Source organism: Gossypium hirsutum, chromosome A07 (genome assembly GCF_007990345.1).
Source record: "Gossypium hirsutum isolate 1008001.06 chromosome A07, Gossypium_hirsutum_v2.1, whole genome shotgun sequence".
NCBI lineage: Eukaryota > Viridiplantae > Streptophyta > Magnoliopsida > Malvales > Malvaceae > Gossypium > Gossypium hirsutum.
In genome coordinates this window covers 71,125,524-71,148,373 of record NC_053430.1, presented here as the reverse complement: position 1 = coordinate 71,148,373, position 22,850 = coordinate 71,125,524, and the positions used below count along the sequence as shown (strand labels likewise).

The 22,850-nt window shown below is 36.7% G+C and overlaps 1 protein-coding gene across 1 annotated transcript; it reads right to left on the bottom strand.

The window, feature by feature from the left end:
• Nucleotides 1-1,798: 1,798 nt before the first annotated feature.
• On the bottom strand, nt 1,799-2,623 carry LOC107956378 (uncharacterized). The gene is made up of 2 exons (XM_016892066.1): nt 2,345-2,623; nt 1,799-2,155 (listed from the first exon to the last, which is right to left on the bottom strand). The coding sequence occupies exons 1-2, from the start codon at nt 2,621-2,623 to the stop codon at nt 1,799-1,801; spliced, it is 636 nt and encodes a 211-aa protein (XP_016747555.1).
• Between the last annotated feature and the right edge of the window lie 20,227 nt (nt 2,624-22,850).

Genomic DNA, 22,850 nt, shown 5'->3' with positions numbered 1-22,850 from the left:
GGCTAACGGGCCATATGAATGTGAATTAGGCCTGATGGGCCATATGAACGTGAATTAGGCCGGAAGGGCCATATAAATGCGATTGGGCCTAGTGGGCCATATGCATGTATGTAGGGGTTTTGGGCTTAGTATATGATGATTACATAAAACTTAATTAAATTGTTGAGACCGTCGACAAGTCATAGGGTTAAGGTGTGGCAACGGGTATATGCATGTCTAGGATTGGATCTAGGGAGAGCTTGGTACTTAAGCGGTCTTAATGACTCAACTCTTCTTCTATGGAATCCTACCTGGTGCTTAGTATTCGTTCATCTTAGCTCTCGGGATTTGTTAACGGGCCAAGGTAAGTGAAAATTGTAATAATGGGAAATTACTGAAAGGCCCCTAAGGGCGAAGATGACCAAAATACCCCTATGTGTTGAATGTAGGCTTTATGGATATGACATGCATATCTACTGCATACATATTACATATGGGTTGGGAAATATGGAACGGAGGAAGTATATGAGGATCGCATGGTTGCTTGACAATCGTGGATCCACTAACGGCTTTTAAGCCCAATGTATAAATGAAGGTAGTTCCGCAACCAGGCTACGATGGATGTGTATCGGTTGGATGGGTCGATATTTATATCCCCACATGATGTGTATCGGGGGAGTGTGTAGCGGATGGATTATTGGGATGGGATTGCACTGCATTGCATTGCATGTTTGATGTATGGTGAATATTGAAGGATTGTTACTCGTCGAGGGTTGTACACATTGAGTTTGTGAAAACTCACCCCCTCTTTTATTTTATTTTCAGGTGATGCTCAGTAGAAGGTTCGATCTTTGGAGGGACTCTGGGTGACCAGCTAGCAAGACAACTTGGACTTGTTTCTCTTTTAAAAGCATATAAGTTCTTTATTTTATTAAGTACTTTTTGGACCCTAATGTAATAAGGCTTCCTTTTTGTTATTATTTGGATTATTATTTTATGTGTTGTAATTGCAAGAAGTTGAACATGGATTTTCTAAACTAAATTTCAAAATGATAGGTTTTCATAGGTTTTCATAAGATCATATGTTATAAACAGGTTTATGTGATTGGAAAGAGAATTTAATAAGTTTATTAAGGTTTCATATTTTTTCAAGGAAGGGTTTTCAAAGAAAACAAGGTTTTCGCTAAAACACTTCAATGTGACACCCCAGATTCGACCATAACGTCTGGGTTGGGTTTGGGGTGTTACAGACTATGCCCAAAAAATCTGATTTCTCAGGGCCAAAACTCACTTTTGATGAATTTAACAAACAATTTCTTATCTCTCAAAGTCTATAATACAGTTCTTAAATGTTTGGCATACTCAAACTCATCTCGGGAATAAATCAAAATGTCATCAGTGAACACAACTACAAACTTATCTAAATACGGTCGGAAGATCCAATTCATCAAATCCATAAAAATAGCAGTAGCATTAGTTAATCCAAAAGGCATAATAAGAAATTCATAGTGCCATACCTCATTCTTAATACGGTTTTCGGTACATCTGAGTCTTTAACTCTTAACTGATAATAACCAGATCTCAAATCTATCTCTGAGAATACTGTTGCCACTTTCAACTGGTCAAACAAATCACCAATCCTAGGTAACAGATACATGTTCTTTATCGTGACCTTGTTGAGTTGATGGTAATCGATACGAAGTATCATGGATTCATCTTTCTTCTTGAAAAATAATACCGGTGCACCCCAAGGAGAAAAACACAGTCTTGCAAAACCCTTGTCTATCAACTGTTGTAACAGAGACTTTAATTCTTTCAACTAGGTTGGAGCCGCTCTATACGGAGCTATCAATATCGGTGCAGTCCCTGGTACCAAATCAATAGCAGACTCCACCTCTCTGACCAGTGGTAACCTTGGCAACTCTTCTGGGAACATGTCCGAATATTCACAAACTACTGGCACAGATTTGATCTTCAATTCAGACACCTTAGTATTCAGTACATACATGAGAAATGTTTCACAACCCTTTCTTACATACCTCTGAGCTGACATTAAAGAAATCACAATAGGTAATTCACTCGACTTATCCGTCTCAACCCGAAGAGTTTCATTGTTTTCACAATTTAATTCAATAACCTTTTGCCTATAATTCATTATGACATCATGCAAAGTCAACTAATCCATTCCAAGTATCACATCAAAATCATCAAATGACAAAAGCATTAAGTCAGCTAGAAAATAGTGACCCTGAATCATTAAAGGACAACTCTTGAAAACTTTATCAATTAGAACATGTTTGCCTAAGGGGTTTGACACCTTAATCACAAGCTCAGTAGACTCAACAGGAAAATTCTTTCTAGATACCAAATTCATGCAAATATAGGAATAAGTCGATCCAAGATCAGTTAATGCAACTACATTAGTATCATAAAGATAAAATATACCAGTGATCACGTCAGGGGAGGACGCATCCTCGCGAGCACGAATAGCATAAGCTCTCGTAGGTGCTTTAGCTTTCGATCTCACAGCTGAGTCTTTCGATACCCCTCTACTATTGATCTCGTTTCCCACATTTGTCACTGGCCTTCCTCTAGCTGCAGTGTTACTCAATCTTGCATTTTGAAAATTATCTTTCTCAGCCATTTCAGGGCAGTCTCGGATAAAGTGAGCTTAGGAGCCACATTTGAAGCAAGCTCGCTTATTCATCCTACATTCACCAGGATGTCGTCTACCGCGGTGCTGACATTTAGGCTTATTAGACCTAGCATTACCTACGCTTGCTATGGATGTAGTTTGGGCCTTAGAACGCGAATATTGCTTCCCACGATCTCTGTTGGGATACTCAACTGAGCATACAAATCTCTCGATTTTATTGATGAAGATTGAAATGACTTATTCATCGACCTCTTTCTCGAATCTTTAGCCTCAAACTCAGTTTTTCTATTTTCCTTACTCAACTCTTCGGTTTTACAATATCGTTCGACTAGCACAACAAATTCTTTCAACTCTAAAATCCTAACTAACAGTATGTCCTCATTCAGCCCATCTTTGAATCTCTTACACATAATATCCTCTGTTGAAACACATTCTCGAGCATACTTACTGAGTCTAACAAACTCCTGCTCATATTCAGTCACAGTCATTCGGTCTTGTTTCAACTCCAAGAACTCTTTGCGTTCTGATCAATAAACTGCTGACTGATGTACATCTTTCTGAATTCCTCTTGGAAGAAATCCCAAGTAACTCTTTCCCTTCATACCAAAGATATAAGAGTGTTCCTCCATTGATATGTCGTATCCCTTAGAAGTGATATAGTGCTTTTCAAGCACTCATCCGGGGTGCAAGAAAGCTCATCAAATACCTGGATAGAGTTCTCAAGCCAGAATTCTGCTCTCTCGAGATCATCATCGACATTTGCTCTAAATTCTTCAGCCCCTTATTTCTGAATCTTATCAAAGTCTTACCAATTCCACACCTTAGGGAGCTACGGGAATCGATTAGGGGTTAGGTGGGGGTAGAGGATGTTGGGAAACAGATTTTTCTGAACAAACTCCACAAACCACTCATTCATCCTTTGGAAGAAAGCTTCTCTAGCCTCTCCTCCTTGACTAATTGTCACTGGCCTACTTTCAGATGGCGTGGTCCCTTGGGCGGGAACCGGTGTATTACTCTCAATGTCATTAGCCACTTCTCGGTTGAGGTCCATTTACTATATGAAAACAGAGTTTAAATTGTCAGGAGTCGTCACACTATCAAAATTTATATACGACATGTATAGCTAGACTCTTACACACGCTACGTTAGTCTGAGAATCGACTAAGCCGTAGCTCTAATACCACTAAATGTAACACCCCATACCTGTATCCAATGTTGGAACAGGGTCTGAGGCGTTACTGGACTTACCACACAAACAATTATACAATTCTGAGCTATAAATTTGTCCAAATTAAAACCATTTGCAATTAATCATGAAGTCCCTAATATGAGCCTACAAGGCCCTAAACATGATTTAAGAGTGATTCGGGACTAAACCGAGAACTTTAGAAATTTTTACAGAACTTAGAAAATTTTTGCACTAAACAAGGGTTACACGCTCGTGTGGATATGGGACACGCCAGTGTGATCAGGTCGTGTGGTTACACATTACTGTGTCCCGACCCTGTGTAACTCTCTGACTTGTAACTCATGAACAAATCGGGATCACAAGGCCAAGTCACACCCTCATGTGCTAGACCGCGTAAAAGATTAACTTTCATAAATAAGTGCAGACTTCACACAGCCAGGGCACATGCCAGTGTTCCAGGCCATGCCGTCCACAATGCTAAGACAAATGCTCGTGTCTCTACCTATGTGCTCAATTCTGAGCATTCTATTTCTCGAAACACATGCCCATGGAACAGGCTTTGTGTCACACACGGTCTAAACACACGCCCGTGTGTCTACCCATGTGGACAAAATAAAGGCTATTTATCAAGCCATTTGCCACCCTTATTCACACATACACATACACCAATTCAATGGCACAAAACATAATATACTTAGGCAACCAAAAAACCAACAATTAGGACCAACACATGCCAATACAATGGCAACATCTGTCATACTCACAACATTTATTATGCCCTAAATCAATCATGCAAATTTCACATTCATTAATCCTCAATTTACTGCTTTCAAGACACCTAATTGTGCACAAATTTATCATCTCCTTAATATATCACATTTCCAAACATTTCGCATTCATGCTATGAATCACATTCCATTATTCACCAAGCATACCATGACCATATCACCAAAGACATTGGCACATATATGAATATACTTAGGCTTACAACCATGTTAGCCAAAATAAGCCAATTTACAAGGCCAAATATCAAATCAAGCCTTTGACAATTACAAGCCAGTACATTGGCTAAAATCATAATGACACATATAACAAAATGACCAAGTCCCTATACATGCCATACTTTCAAAATACTAAGATCATCAATACCTAAAAATGAGAGTTTGATAGTGTGATTAGAATCTCCGACGATCTCCGATTCGAGTTAGCTTGGCGACACTATAAAACATTGAAAAATAAATTGAGTAAGCTATATAGCTTAGTAAGCTCGTACACAAGAAATAAGCAACCTTACCATGCATATAACATTCAAATATTATAACATAATTAAATGTAAATTTACCATAGTCTCATGATCATAACTCATTCTACCAGAAAACTTACCTCATGTTATCATTTCAAGCATTTAATAAACATGAGCTTTATGTACATACCTGAACCATCTCAAAATTAATTTACACATATTCTCATCTTTGACATACTTGTGAACCACTCGGAATAATAATGTTGAATACTCGATATTTTTGCACGCTAAGTACCACATATATAGCTAATGCTATCTTAATCTTATATCACATAATCGCTCGCTATCAAGCTATTGACGGGCCTGCTCACACAAGCTGTCAAGTATCCATAACATATGTCAGTATACCCAACCACCGGTTGGACGTACAAGACTAGCACCCAGATCACATAATCACATAACACATAATGACCCTAGTGACATGTCACTTGTATCCTAATCTATTCCTAAGGTTTAACGAGACTTCTCACTTGTCGAATCATCGTCGAACTCGTTCGTAGAATTATACTCATTCACATAATCAAACATACAATTCATACAATATTAAAGCATTTAAGTACAATTATTCTAAAGCTTATTTTTAACATATTAACTTACCTCGGTACAAAATGGCTAATAGTTTTATTTAGTCCACAACCTTGTTCTTTCCCCGGTCTAGGTCAGAACCTCTTCTTTCTTGATATATAATATCAAATTTAACTTATTCAATCATCACATTATTCAATTTAATCCCAAAAACACCTTATGGAAAAAATTACATTTTTACCCCTAACTTTTGAACGTTTTACATTTTAGTCCCTAGGTTCGTAAAATGATTTTCATTCAATTTCATCACACCCAAGCCTAGTCGAACCTATTCCTTGATCATAACAGCCCACATTTTCATTTATTCACATTTTTACACACATTTTACAACTTTTACAAATAGGTCCCTACTTGATATTTTCATCAAAAATCACTTGGTAAATGTTGTTAATCTAACACCAAACATGCATTTTCTACCATTAAACATCAAAATACACAAATATTTAATATGGGAAAAATTTTAGACTTTTATTTTCTTCCAAATTAGTCCTTGAAATAGCTAGATTAGGTTGAGACAACTTCAAAAACATAAAAATCATTAAAAACGGGACAAAGGTGGACTTACAATCGAGCTTGAAAGCTTGACCAAAACCCTAGCTATGGTTACCCATTGGAATTCTGCTATTGGGGGTTAAATTAGAAAGATGAACATATTCTATTTGTTTTATTAAGTCATTATTAACCAAATGACCAAAATGCCTTTAGTGCCAAACTTTGAAATTTCACTTAACCATGGTCATTTCTATCCAACTTAGAGTATAATGGTATAATTACCATTTAAAGGCCTCCAATTTAAAATTTCATAGCAATTAGACACCTCTAGCTTCTAGAACAAATATTATGCACCTATTGCAATTTAGTCCTATTAGTCAAATTGGACATTCTATCGATAAAATTTCTTAACAAAATTTTCTCACAATCATTCAGTCATACTGTAGGCCTTAAAGTAATAATAAAATTAACATTTCTACTTCAGATTTGTGGTCCCGAAACCACTATTCTGATCTGACCCAAAAACGGGCTGTTACGTCAACAACCAATGAAACAACTAAAATGACGAAAACTTGCATTCATTAATACTCAACCAATTATGTTGAGAACCTCAATGCAAAACTTTCGACAAACGAATGCTTACCGACAAATTGACAGAGCTAATTTAGAATTGCACGTGAAAGACCACTTCCCTTAGTATTCATGCCTAAGGAAAAGAGATGAATGACCAATTAACAAAGAATTTCTGCAAAGCAGTCAGAGAAATCCCAATTTAGTCCGCAAACAGAAAAAAACAAAACTTCTCAAAAACATAATATTTTCCTATAGAACTTACACATAAATATTCTAACAATGCACCGAACAACTGATGACCCTCAAATATTCCAATAACCACTTGCTGAACGCAATAAAAAAAGGAAATTTAAAAGAAAGAGGAAATGTAAAAATAAAAGAAAAAATAAAAGGAGAAAAGGGATGGGAAAAAGAATTAACATTAAAAGAATGCTAATTAACTACCAGCACATGTCTAGCATTTAGCAAAACTTTTTTAGCGCCAACGTTGAGACACAAACACATGATCAGAGAGTAGAGAAATGCTTAACCAGTGAACCAGCAAGCTCATTCTTGACATAGGTTTACATTGAATTAAACTTAACTATGCAATTCAAGGATAGAGGTTATTTAGAAAAAAATTAGTAAAACTTCTAAAGATGTGACTGGAACTCCTGACCTCGATCACATAAATAGAGCACATAACCATCGATACAAAGACTTAATTACGCGAGAATAGAACATTCAACTTTCTGGGGCATTACAACTCCTTCCCCCTAATGTAAATTTTTGCCTCAAAATTTGACTAACTCAAACAGATATGGGAATTGTGGTCGAATTTCATCTTTGGGTTCCCAAGTGGCTTCCTCAGTGCCATGGTTTCGTCACAACACCTTAACCAAGAGTACAGTTTTCCTTCGTAATACTTTGATATCAAGATCTTGTATCTGAATAGGTTCTTCTTCGAAACTAAAATTCGGTCGCAACTCAATCTTGTCGACGGGGACGATATGTGATAGGTTTGATCAATACCGTCTTAGCATCAAGACATGGAACATATCATGAATCCTGTAACACCCCAAACCCAGCCTAAATATTATGGCCGAATCTGGTGATGTCACATAGGAGTGTCTTTCGCAAAGCTTGATATCAAAAGAAAACCCTTTTTCTATATTTACCTTTGTTACACATTCTTAATGATGTTTTTAAAACATGTCACTCATAAAATGTTACTCATGTTAAAACGTCTTTAAGAATTAAAACGTTGTCTCTTGCGGAAGATCTTAAACAATTATGTATTCTTGGTATTTTTGGAAAACATTAGTCTTTTGAAAAGCACGTCTTATCCTACTGCTAGCAGCTATGAATCAAAATAATTAAAAGACTAAATTAAAAATTAAAAATTTATAGAGGCTTTATTACATAAAAATATACCCAAATTAAAATACTTGTAATTTAAAATATAATAAGGAAGTCCAAGTGGTTGTGTGGCCACCTTGGAGTCCCTCGCAGCACTGACCCGCCTTAAGACTGGGGATTACCTGGGCAGATAAACAGAAGGTTGAATTTATGAAAACTCAGTGTGTAATCCCTTATAAACATACAGTCAATCATGCTGTAGGAAAATATAGTCTGGGCCTAAGCCCGTACCAATAACAGTTCAGTTTCCATTAGGGCCTTAGTCCATTTCAGTATCAGTATCATTGTGGGCCTTAGCCCATTTTAGTAACAGTAACAGTATAGATATGTAATCAAAAATTCTACCCAACCAACCTCTATACTCCACTCCGTCCAACTCTACACTCCATGTGGGGATAAAATCAACCCACGCATCCCTACACTCCAAAATAGCACCGGTTGCAGCACTAAATAGTATTTTGCAGCAGAGCTGCCAGTACAGTACACTTTCTACAATCATAATAAACCCACCCCATGCAATATATCATAATATTATCCATGTAACAGCCTTACCCCTTAACCGACATCGGATTAGGGTTACGAGGCATTACTAGGTAGACAAAACATTTCGGACCAATTCAGAATTACGGATATTATTTAACATCATTTCATAAGCAATCATCTCTGAATATAGTCTACGAGACCTAAAACATACATTTAAGGAAAGGTCGGAGCTAAACCGAACCCATTTAGAATTTTCAGAACTCAACCAATTCTTTCAAACTATTAAAGTCACATGCCCGTACGACTAGGCCGTGTGTCACACACGGGCACTAGACAAGCCCATGTGAACTAGCCGTGCCAAAAATAGGTCTCATATTGACTTTTTCACATGGCCAATAGACACGCCCATGTACTATGGTTTTGTGATACTTAGCTAGCTACTGACTTTAGCCCACAGCCATATACACGCCCACGTGTCAATGCGAAGTGGTTCTTAGGAGAATACTACTTTTCTTACACGACCACAAGGCACGCCCGTGTCCTCTGACCATGTGGCACCAAGCAGGCTTGGTTTAAGCCAAATTTGCCACTTATTTTTGGGTCCAATCCTACAAGTAATAATATACAACATTCATACCAAAATTTCCAACCAATTCCATGCTCAAAACATGCTTCCTTATAACAAAAACATATTATCTCATAAAACACTACAACCATACATCATTTGGCACCATCAACCACCTACCAAAACTATATACAACATTTCATTTGCTAGACAACTCCTATGGCATAATATATACACATTAAAACTTATATACATAGACCTTCTAGCCTATATATGTCATACTTTAAAATATGTACACTTTCAAAAGTACCAAAATGAGATCGATAGTGTGGTGACAATCCTCTATTATCCCCGGGCCTTTAGTAGCTACGATAACTGTAAAACAGACAGTAAACACACAGAGTAAGCTACAAAGAGCTTAGTAAGCCAAATACAATTGGTCTAACTACTAAAGCATATAAGTACAATTCAACCATAAAGATTCATAACCATTGCATAGAATAATTCATAAACTTAACCATGCTCCTTTGTTTGCATATATGCCATGCTTCATATCCATACATATTTCACAGAGACAGAGTTTTTCATATTCAGAAATTTAGTATGATACAAACGTACCTGCATAGGTTATACATTTCACATACTCAATCTCAGATTTCGTATGCTAACATCAGACGGGTCAGAAACGATATAGATGCTCATAAACAAGTACAATGTCGACGTCCCGAACGTGGTCTTACATGTAATTCAACATCGATGCCTCTATTCTAGACAGGGTCTTACACGAAATTAGATATGATGCCGACGTCCCAGACATGGTCTTATACGTAAATCTCAATCGAGGCATGTGTCCCAGACACGGTCTTACACGATGTCTCAGACAGATGTTAACTTTTCTTAGAAGCATACAGAGTTTTTCAGATACTAACATATTATCATACTTTATTCCAAATATATTTATCCAGAACTCAAGGCCATCCAATACAGATTACATTTTATATGTGTAGAATTTATTTCAATTAACACGTAATTGTAATTTGACTTACCTCGGATGGATTTCAGATAAAACGAGTCGACTATTCAACTATTTTGGACTTCCCCCGATCTAAGTCCGATTTTCTTTGTTCTTGATCTAATACAATACAAATTCAACCATTCAGTCATTCATTACATTCAATTTAATCTATATACACATATTTAGGGCACTTTACATTTTAGCCCTTACATTTTCACTCTTTGACAATTTAGTCCATTTTTCACAAAATCACACATATGCAAAATTTATTTGCAACAAGGGCTAGCCAAATTTTTATGACTTCTATATAAGCCCATACAACATGTTTAATTCACAATTTAGTCCTTCAAAACCTCATTTTCACAATTTAGTCCAAATAGCTTGATTTCATCAAAAACTCAAAGACAAAACTTATGAAGCATCTACAAAGCCTTCATAATTCATTCAAAAACATCACAAAACTCATGATATCAACAAAGGAATTTCATGAAATCTTTAGCAGAAATAGAAATTCAGACATGGGCTTTGAAAAACACGAAGCAACGATCACAGAAACGTAGAAATTATCAAAAACAGACGAAAATTCATATCTTAATCAAGATGAACAAGGGCCGAACCCTAGGTAAGCTTTTCTCTTTTCTTTTTCTTGTGATTTTTGGTAATAAGGATGAATGATTCATCCAAAAACATGTTTTATTTTATTATAAACATTATAATGTCCCTTTTACCAAATTAACCTTAGTATAATAAACATTTAAACTTATCATGGATGTCCAACAATGCTTATTTAATATATCAATAGTCTATTTGCAACTGAAAGACCTCATTGGTACTTAATCAAATAGAAGGCCACTTTTGCATTCTCTGCAAGTAAGTCCTTTTTCATAATTAAGCCCAGAAACAAACAAATTAAATCACGAAAATTTCACAGATGTAAATTCACATATCACAGACACAGAAAATAATATTAAAATATTTTTTGGACTCTAATTTGTGGTCCCGAAACCACTATTTAGACTAAGGTAAAAACCAAACTGTTACAATCCATGTATACAATATGTATATAAAATGGCATGATCAATCAGTCATAAATCTCATAAGGGCATAATAGTCATTTTAGCACATAAGGGCATAACTTTCATTTTATCAATTTTGGGGATCTAGGTATACTTGCCAACCCAACAGTAGGTCCACAATCATCTAGGGCGACCTGTGTAACCTTAACAGTCAAACAGTGAAAATGGGCCCAAAGCCCACAATGCTGGCCCATGTAGGCCTTCATGCCCGTGTGGCCCACATAGCCCAGAAATGGCCTTGGCCGTGTGGATTACACAACTTGGCCCAACGTTCTCCACACGTCCATGTGGTTTACCCGTGTGCAGCCCACATGCCTGTGGAGCCCACACGACCCATTTTGGCCCAAAATGACCTAAAATGGCCTTGGCCCATGAAATTGCTCATGGATAGCCTCAACGATCTTACGCCCACGTTTAGGCCTTCGGATTACCACACGAGCGAGCACACGCCCGTGTGGCATCAATGGTCACTTATTTCAGCTTTTTTCAATTTACGATTAGAGCAACGTTTTTTTTTTACATACCTTGATTGTGAAAGTGTGCTATTAGCCTACGAGTATTCCAAACCTATCACAATTAGAAGTATCAGTTAATCACCTATCAAACGAATTGAAAAGAACCCTAGCCAACACTTGTTTAAGAGATTACCTATCACTCACCTTGATCAATCACACTAAAACCATTGCAAGAGATCACTTACAACCCTTAAAGACTACCTGCATTCCAATCGCAACTTGTTAACTATTACCATACATGCAAGTCGTTGAACCAAGTGTACAGTAACTTACCAAAAGTGCAAACTTAGAATAGGGAATAGAAGTGATCAACCTACCCTTAAAAGCACACACTTCAACTTAGGCACAAGATGTAATAATCGCACCCTTTGAGCCCAAACAGAGATGGTGACAAAGGTAGGGTGTTCGGCTAAAAGCCAAGGATTCGACGGCCAAAAGGAAACACCATGTAACGCCCCCACGCCCGAGACCGTCTCCGGAGTCGAGTATGAGGTGTTACTAAGCTTAATTTAACATATTTAGAACTTTGGATTATTTATTTCTACATTCACAACTTTTAAGCTACTTGCATCACAGTCACAAGAAAAATCATATCTCGAGTTACAAAACTCGAAATCAAGATCCGTAAATTTTTCCTAGATCTAGAATCATATACCTATCTACTAATTTTTTCTAGAATTTTTGGTTGGGCCAATTAGTAAAGTTTATTAGTTAAAGTTACCCCTGTTTCAGGACTTGACTGCTCTGACCTCTGTTTACTACGAACTATATTTCTCTCTGTAAAAAATTCATATGACTATGAGGTTTATTTCTCCTCAAACTAGACTCAATATGGATTCTGAGAATATAAAATAAACCACCTAATTATATCTTTACAATTTATGGTGAATTTCTAAAGTTGGAATAGGGGATTCAGAAACTGCTATGACTCTGTTTCACTAAAATTCAAATATCTTCTAACATATAATTCCTTTACTTGTTTCATTTGTTTCATGTGAAACTAGACATAATAAGCTTTAATTTGATATGTATTCCATCACCAAATTCAATTTCTATGATTTTTAGTAAATTTTCAAACTCGCGTCAGTGTTGCTGCAATATCCTGTTTATGGCAAATTTTATCCCTTTAATGAGTTTTTATGCACTAAGTATCTTATTAATTTTCCTTACATCAAACATAATCTAAACTAACCATTTTCATAATTTATCATTATCAAGCATTTCCTCAACCATTCCGTCACCATACCATAAGATCATTTACACAAAAAGGTATATTGCTATACATGCCATACTTAAATTTTAAAGCCATTACCAAAAGTCTTCCGGATAGTGTGACTGAGCCTTCGACCTATCCCGACTCCTGAGCTGGCTTGTCCAAAACTACAATGAGTAAGAAGGAGGGAGTAAGCATAAATGCTTAGTAAGTTCATATGCAAATAATAAGTAACATAACAAACAGTCATACCAATCAACATTAGCATGCATCACTAAAACACATATCACATTTTTAATCATTTTTCATCATCTTATTACCTTATCGTGGTTGTATCAATACTCAACCCGAGGGTTAAATACATACCTGTCCAAAATATCCATTTCATATCACTTACTAATACGTCTCTTTACATCTCGAATATTCCTTCATTTGAGTAGAACTTTACCCGTTGAACACATCGGAATATAATTCGGATACATGGATAACTTGCACATAAGTGCCATATATGCAATCAAGCAATCATGTAACCCGCCCATAAGCGAACTCGGGTGTTCGCATCCATAAGTGAACTCGGACTCAACTCAACGAGTTCGGATGCCTAGTTACATCTCACGAACTCGGACTCAACTCAACGAGTTCGGATGCTGAACCATCCTAGTGACATGTCACTTGTATCCTAATCTATTCCTAAGGTTCAAACGGGCTTTTTCCTTGAACACTTATCCTTGATGTCTTCCGTAGAATGCCGAAATCAATACTCGGTAACAATTATATTTAACAAGTAGCTCACATAATTTACATATTATTTGAAATTAACCACAAAGTATACATTTCATAATAAAATTCAGCATAACATATAATTAACATCAATAACTTAAAAATAACAATTATGCTACTTTATTTACACATGAACTTACCTTGGTACCAAAATACAAAGATTTTGCAATTTAGTCCACAATCTTTTCTTTTCCTCGATTGAGGTCGATTCCACGTCTTTCTTGATCTAAATAACACATTTAGCTTATTTAATACTCACATTATCAAATTAATCCTTAACTCAAATTTTGGCAAAATTACAATTTTACCCCTAAACTTTTGCATATTTACATTTTTTCCCCTAGGCTCGGGATTAAATTTTATTCCTTATTCTTTTGTTTTGCAACATGCTGATCACTTTTCTCTTCTATGGCAACATCAAATTCTCACTCTAACATGTACTTGTGACTATTAGGTATTTTTACCGATTAAGCCCTTTTTCTCGTTTTTGCTTAAAATCGAGTAGTACAAATTGTCTAACATAATTTAAAACTTCATATTCTATCATAAAACATCAAAATACACAAATTTCACCTATGGGTATTTTTCCAAATATAAACCCTAGGTTAAATTATTGCTAACATAAGCTTTATCGAGTTACCGGGATCTCAAAAACGTAAAAATCATTAAAAACGGGGCTTAGAATCACTTACTATGGAGCTTGGAAGCTTGAAACAAACCCTAGCTATGGAGAACCCTTGAAATTTCGGCCTAATGAAGAAGATGGACAAAAATTGGCTTTTAATTTTGTTTTTAATTCATTTTAATAACTAAATGACCAAAATACCTTTACTACTAAACTTTCCAAAAATTCCTTCCAGGTCCTAAATTTGTCCATGAACTTAAAATTGGTCAAATTGCTATTTAAGACCTCCTCATTAATATTCCAAAACAATTTCATACTAAAAATTTCTAGAATGCAAATTTTGCAACTTATTCGATTTAGTCCCTACTTTCAATTTAAGTACTTTAGGCATACAATTTCATCACGAAATTTTCACACAATCATGCAATCATATCATATTCATCAAAATAATTATAAAATAATTATTTCTATCTCGGATTTGTGGTCACAAAACCACTATTCCGATTAAACCCTAATTCAGGATATTACACACCACAACAACAAGGGAGAAATTTCTCAAAAATCGAAAGAGTAGAGGAAAAGAGGGGGAGAAGTATTCGGTAAAAGTAACAAAGTGCAAGGAGATGGAGATGTCGATACCCGAAAGAGTTGAGAAGGGGGAAGGAAAAAGGTATTCGGCCAAAGAGTGAGTTACTTGAGAGAGAAGAGAAGAGGAGTCAATGAGCACTTGCCAAAACCTAAAACAAAAGAATTAGAGAGGGGTGATGAGATACTTGGCCAAGGTAACATGGTGAAAAGGAAAAAGAATTGAGAGGGGAAGAGGAGTCAATTGGCCAAAGAAAAAGATGCAAAAGAGGGAAAGAGTGCGAAATGCAAACCTGAATATACACTGCCCAAAATTCCCCAAGCACAATTCGACTCTCAAAGGGGAGAAAAATAAACGAAAATGCTCATTTCAGCCGAAAATGAGAGTAATCCAACCAAAGTTGAATTCTGAGTGGCTTAGCATACCATTTCAGCACCAACTCTTCCACACTTCAAATTTCCCTAACTTTTCTTATCAAATCCTTCTAGGAAAATGCTCCTAAGATTGATCAACCATATCCCACCTACCCATATCCTTTAAAAGCCGAAATCCCCTCCAACAAGCTCCTAAAATTCGGCCACAACTCCCTACACTCCTCAAACACTCAGTTTCAGTCAACCTAGGACACTTCCACAGTATTTGTAGCAAAATAAAACACTCTACTGCCCCCACCAGGATTCGAACCTCAAACCTCAAGTATCTACCACATGCCACTTATCCCCTAGACTAGCAGGCCCATTCTGTCATGTTATAAACATATTAATTTAAAAGCCTATTGACTAGAGACAAGGTTTAATCAAGTAAGAAACAAAATTTTTGCACAAGCCAAGGCTTGAACCTAAGACTTCTCAGGCACTTCCAATAGCACTTAACCATTAAAGCAGATACACTGTTGTATCACAACCATGCAAAAATAGTTATTCAAGATTCGGGGCGTTACAAATCCACTCTAACTTTGGTGGTAATTCTAGTTGAAATACAACGGTTTGACATGTTTCAAAATGCGATAAGGTGTAATGAACCTCGGGCTCAACTTGCTCTTGCTTCCAAATTGCAAGACCTTTTTCCATAGTGACACTTTTAGGAACACTTGGTCACTTAAAGAAAACCCAGTGTCCTTTCTTTTTAAATTGACATAAGATTTCTGTCGATCAAAAGTGGCTTTAAGACGACCACAGATCAACTTGAGAGTATTCTCAGTTTCAGAAACTGCCCAAAACCTGAGGTTCATTTAACTCAATCCAACATAGAGGAGTACGACACCTACGACAACAAAGCCGTGTAAGGTGCTATCTAAATACTAGACAGGAAGTTATTATTGTACGTAAGCTCAACCAATGGTAAGTAATCTTCCCAACTAACCCAAATATCTATTACGCAACTCCGAAGCATATCCTCTAAAATCTGAATGACCCACTCAGACAATTCGATGGTCTGGGGGTGATACGCAGTATTAAATTCAAGTCAAATTCCTAAAGCCTCATAAAGCTTCTTCCAAAATTGAGACATGAAATGTAGATCTCTATTAGAGGTAATCGAGACTAAAATCTCGTGCAATCTCACGATTTCAATAATATACATCTTAGCAAGCTTCTGCAGTAAAAAGTCTATTATTATAGGAAAGAAATGAGTGGATTTGGTCAATCGATCAACAATGACCCAAACTAAATCTTTCTTGGTAGGGGGTTAAATGCAACCCACTAACAAATTTCCATAGAGGAATCTTAACTGGCTAAAGTAATCTTGAGGGCAACTGATGTTCGACTTTAACCTTTTGACACTTTTGGAGTGGGACACAAAGGCAACCACTTACCATTTCAGACTAGGCCACCAATAAAGTTCTCAGAGGTCCCGATACATTTTGTTTCCACTAAGAGGCATAGCATAAGGTCTACTATGTGCCTCCTGTAGAATCAATCACCTCAGCTTCCTATCATTAGGCACACAAATCTGACCCCTGAAACACAAAACTTTGTCTTTATTCAAACTAAAATATGAGGTTTCACTCGAGCAAATCTATTGTAGTAGCTGAATTAGAGACTCATCGCTCTACTGTTTAATGTGAATATGCTCGACCCAAGTCAATTTAATCGGTAATTCAGCTAACAATCCTCTATCCTCAACTAAACTCAAATGAGCAAACATCGCTTTCAGGTCAGTCATTGCTCCACAGCTAAGAGCATCAACCACCACATTAGCCTTACCAGGATTATAGTCTATCGTACAATCATAATCCTTAACCAATTCAACTCACCTGCACTGCGTAAGATTTAACTCCTTTTAAATTAACAAATACTTAAGACTCTTCTGATTAGTGTAAAAGATACACTTTTCACCATACAGGTAATGCCTCCAAATCTTTTGACCAAACATGACTGCAGCCAGCTCAAGATTATGTGTAGGGTAGTTACTCTCGCGTGTTTTAAGCTATCGTGGTGTGTAAGCAACCACTTTACCGTCTTGCATTAAAACACATCCTTGCCTGACACATAATGTATCACTTGAAAACCACAAACTCTCAACTCGATTCCAATTGAAGTAGAACAAAAGTTTGTGTCAAAATAGACTTGAGCTTATCAAAGCTAAACAACTATGCCTCAGACCACACAAACAGAGTGTTCTTATGTAGTAGCTTCGTCAGAGGTGACACAATTAGAGGGAATCCCTTGACAAACCTTCGGTAGTAACCTGCTAAACCTAGGAAACTACGAAGCTTAGGTACATTTCTCAGTTGTTTCCATTCAACTATAACATCTATTTTCTTGGGATCAACCCGGATTCCTTCAATAGCTACCACATGTCTAGGGAAAGAAACCTCTTGTAACCAAAACTCACACTTACTAAACTTAGCATACAACTACTTTTCTCGGAGTGTCTAGAGTACAATACGAAGGTGATGATCATGCTCAGATTCAGTCTTGGAATAAATTAGTATGTCATAGATAAAGACTACTACAGACTGGTCCAAATATGGTTGGAACACCTGGTTCATTAAGTCTATAAATGTCACTGAGGCATTTATCAAACCAAAAGGCATTTCTAGTAACTTGTAGTGTCCATAACGAGTCTTGAAGGCGATTTTGTACACATCAATCTCTTTAACCTTGAGCTAATGGTAACCAGGATGCAAACCAATCTTGGAGAAAATCGATGCCCTCAAAATTGGTCGAACAAGTCGTCAATCTATGGCAGCGAATTTTTATTCTTGATTGTTAATTTTTTCAACTGTCGATAATCTATACACATTCTCATCAACCCATCCTTCTTATTAACAAACAACACCAGTGCCCCTCACGGAGACACACTCAACTGAATGAACCCTCTATCAACAAGTTCTTGGAGCTGAGTTTTTAGCTTTGCAAGCTCCTATAGTGCCAAACGGTAGGGTGTAATAGACACCGGAGCAGTACCTGGTAACAAATCAACACTAAACTCTAGCTCTCTATTCGAAGGTATTCTGGGCAATTCCTCGAGAAAGACATCTGGGAATTCCCTCAGTGCAAATATCTCCCACATAAAGCTTCGTAAGAATAGGATCAAATACGAAGGAAAGGTATGCCTCACATCCATTTTGGACTAACTTGTCAGCTACAAGAGCGAAAATTACATTGGAAAGGCAATCTCGCCACTCACCAACCATAATAACCTCATTATTCTTATCTGTCCTCACAGTAACTCTGTTAGATGCATAATCTAGATTGGGCTAATACTCTTTGAGCCAATCCATTCCTAAAATCAAATCAATTTCATCAAAATGAAACTCTATTAGATCGGCTAGAAATACCATACCCTAAATCTCTAAGGGTACTCGACTATATACCCTATCAACACGAACTGATTAACCCAGGGGACAAATCACAGAGAACTCTCTATCAGTATTTTTAGCATTATACCCAGATTTGTAGAAATAGTACTAGCTATAAATGAGTGAGTAGACCCAATGTCAACTAGAGCAAAATACGAAAAATAATGAATAAAGAATGTACCTGCTATGATGTTGGCGTCATTCTTATCCTCATGTCATCCCGCCACATAAACCAGTGCCGACTATCGAGCCTCAGTCTGACTCGCACCTCTGCCTAGTGCTCTCTATCCTCTCCCCAAACCATTACCTTTTATGACACTACCACGACCTCTAAGTGGCTGCTGACCTACTCTCGGAGGCCGAATAGAAACCGTGTACTGCAAATGGCACCTGATTTGGTCGATAGGGACAATTCCTAACTCGATGTTCTATCAACATACAATGAAGGCATGCCACTTAATTTCTTTAGCATTTGCCTAGATGTCGATTCCAATAGCCACTACAGTGAATTTCAATAACTATAGTTGGTGCCTCAGATCCCAAAGGCCTAACAAACCTCGCCCGTCTCTTAGGGCACAACCTAGAGCCAGAAGGACCGAAATCCCTTTTAATCTCACTCTGATCTCTATCATGGTCATGCCGCTTATGCTCATTTTGCTGCACCTCCTCTACTATCTTAGCTTTATCAACCAAGGCTGCAAAAACCCGTTCCTTCTGAAGAGCTACCGAAACTTGCAGATCATATTGTAACCCTTCTTCAAATCTCACACATTTATCATAATCAGACACTACCAGAGCCTACACATACCTATTTAGTCGTAGAAACTCGGCCTCATATGTAGCCACAGATCGATCACCAAGAACCAGGCTTAAAAACTCGCGTCGGCGAACCTCTACATAACTTGCCCCTACATACATGCTCTAGAAGGTGTTCTTGAAATAGTCCAAACTAACTATTCAAGCTGAGCAGCTTGTTCAACCGTCAGCCACCACTGATAGGCTTCATCCCAAAGTAGGGATAAAACACCCTCAATTTTTGAGTAGGTGTGCAATCAATGTCAATCATGATTTTCTTGGTGGCTTCTAGCCAATATTCAGTGAAATAAGGGGCAACTCTAATGATGTCCCTGAACAACTCAGGACCATTCGACTAGAGTCGTTCAGTAATCAACCCTCAACCTCTAGATTTATAGTGGGTCCCAATGACCCATTCCAATGTCTGAATCATGGCCTAGGATATTGTATTGTCCTCAGCTATCAGAGTCTGGGACCCCGTCTTAGCCATAGGAGTAGCAACTGTTTCGTTTGTAACAGCCCATTTTTGGGTCAGATCAGAATAATGGTTTCGGGACCACAAATCTAAAGTAGATATATTTAATTTATTATTTATTTAAGGTTTACAACATGATAGAATAATTGTGTCAAAATATCGTTAAGAAATTTTATCGATTGAGTGCCCAATTTGACTAGAAAGACTAAATTGCAATAGGTGCAAAACTTGAATTCGATAAGTTAAAGGTGTCTAATTGCTATGAACTTTTAAATTGGAGATATTTAAAAGGTAATTAGACCATTCTACCTTAATATGGAAAAAAATGGAAATGGCTAGGTATAATTTTAAGTTATGCATTAAGGGTATTTTAGTAAATTGATTATTAAATGGACTAATAAGTAAAAAAAAGGCAAAATTTTGTCCATCTTCCTCCATAGTTGAAATTTAGGAGAAGCCATAGATAGGGTTTTTGGCCAAGCTTCCAAGCGCGATTGTAAGCCTGTTCTTGTCCAATTTTTAATGTTTTTTTTTTACATTTCAGAGATCGTTATAACTTGATTTATCTATTTCAATGACTAATTTGAAAGAAAATTAAAGTCTAAAATTTTACCCATGTTGGATGTGCATGTATTTTGATGTTTGATGGTAGAAAATGCATGTTCGTTGTTAGTTAAACAACATTTGCAAAGTGATTTTTGATAAAAATGTCAAATAGGGACTTATTTGTAAAAGTCTATAAAATATGTAGAAAAGTGAGAATAAATGAAAAATGTGGGTTGTTATGAGTACAAAAAATAATCTAGGCTTGGATTGTGAATAAATTGAATGAAATTCATTTTATGAGCCTAGGGACTAAATTGTAAAATGTTGAAAAGTTGGGGTAAAAATGTAAGTTTTTCCATAATGTGTTTTTGGCCTGAGTTGACTAATGTGATGATTAAATAAGTTAAATGTGGTATTTTAGATCAAGAAAAATGAAGTTCGGGTCTAGGTTGGGGGAAAACCAAAGTAGTTGACGAATAGATCTCTTTGGCCATTTTTGAAACCGAGGTAAGTTCGTATGTAAAATAAGCTTTATTTAAATGTATTTTAAATGATTTAATTTATGCATTAATTGTGTAATTGACCTTAAGAACACATTTGACGATGTTTTGACAAGCGAGAAACCCCAATCGAACTTTAGGAATAGATTAGGATACAAGTGACATGTCACTAGGGTTTTATGTTATGTGATTCGGGTGCTGGTCCTGTACGTCCTACCGGTGGCTAAGTATACCAACATATATTGCGGTTACTTGATAGCTTGTGTGAGCAGCACTGAGTAGCTACGTCTTGACTGACATTTTATGTGAACAGGCCCGTTAATGGCTTGAGAGCTAGCATATATGTAATACGTGGCACCTTGTGTGTAAGATTTTTTGAGTATCTGACATTATTATTTCGAGTGGTTCATTGGGTATGACAAGGATGAGAATGTGTATGAAATTATTTCAAGATGGTACAGGTATGTACTTAAAGCTTATGATTATTAACTCGTTGTAGGACAATTTTAAGGTAAGTTTGTGATGGTAGTGATTTTTTATCATGAGATTATGGAAAATTACATTACCTTATGTTATATTACTTGCATGTCAATGTATGGTAAGGTTTTCTTATTTCTTTCATACGAGCTTACTAAGCTATATAGCTTATTCCATTTTATTTTCCATGTTTTATAATGTCACCCAGCTATCTCAGATTGGAGATTGTCAGAGTTTGCATCACACTATTCATTTTGGGTATCGATGATCTTAACATTTTGAGAATATGGCATGTATAAGGACTTGTTAATTTTGTTATATGTGTCATCATGATTTTAGCCAAATGTATTAGCTTGTAATTGTCAAAGGCTTGATTTGATATTTGGCCATGTAACTTGGCTCATTTTGGTTGAATTGGTTGTAAGCTTTTATATAAATATTTATATATGCATACATGTGTAATTACCTTTTGTGTGATTTGGTTCATAAATGCTTGGTAAGTGGTTGAATGTGGATTAATGGTTTTGTTGTTGAATTATTAAGATTGGCTCATTGGTATGCTAGGAAAACTAATTAAAATTATGCATGTTATTAGTAGCCATATTGGAACTTGTAGAATGTGAAGTTGGTATGTTTGATTTGGCATAACAAAATGTCATGAGCATGATAGATAATGGCATTCTCTCACCTGTATTGGCCATAATTGTGGATGTTTTGGTTGCCTAAGTACACCATGATTTATGTCATTTAAATTGTGTAAGTGGATGTGCAAATGAAGGTGACAAATGGCTTGGTAAATAGCATTTATTTTGTCCACACCGGTAGACACATGAGCCTATGCCTAGGCCGTGTGTGACACACGGTCTGCTCCATAGGCATCTGTTCTAGCCATGTGTCCCCTGCACCTTAATTTTGAGAAATAGAATGCTTAGAATTGAGCACACAAGCAAAGACACGGGCGTGTGTCTCCGCCGTGTGAGGGACACGGCCTCAAGCACGGACGTGTGTCCCGACCTTGTGAAGTCTACACCTATTTCATGAAAATTAAATTAACCACACGGCCTAGAACATAGTCGTGTAGCTTGGTCGTTTATAACGCCCAAAAATTGGTCCTAGAAGTATTGGGCCTTGAGCATGGGAGCGGTTAGGAGACTGCTAATAAATATTTTAGTTAAGCAAGAAAGTGGCACAAATTTCATGTTTGCTTTATTGGCTAAGT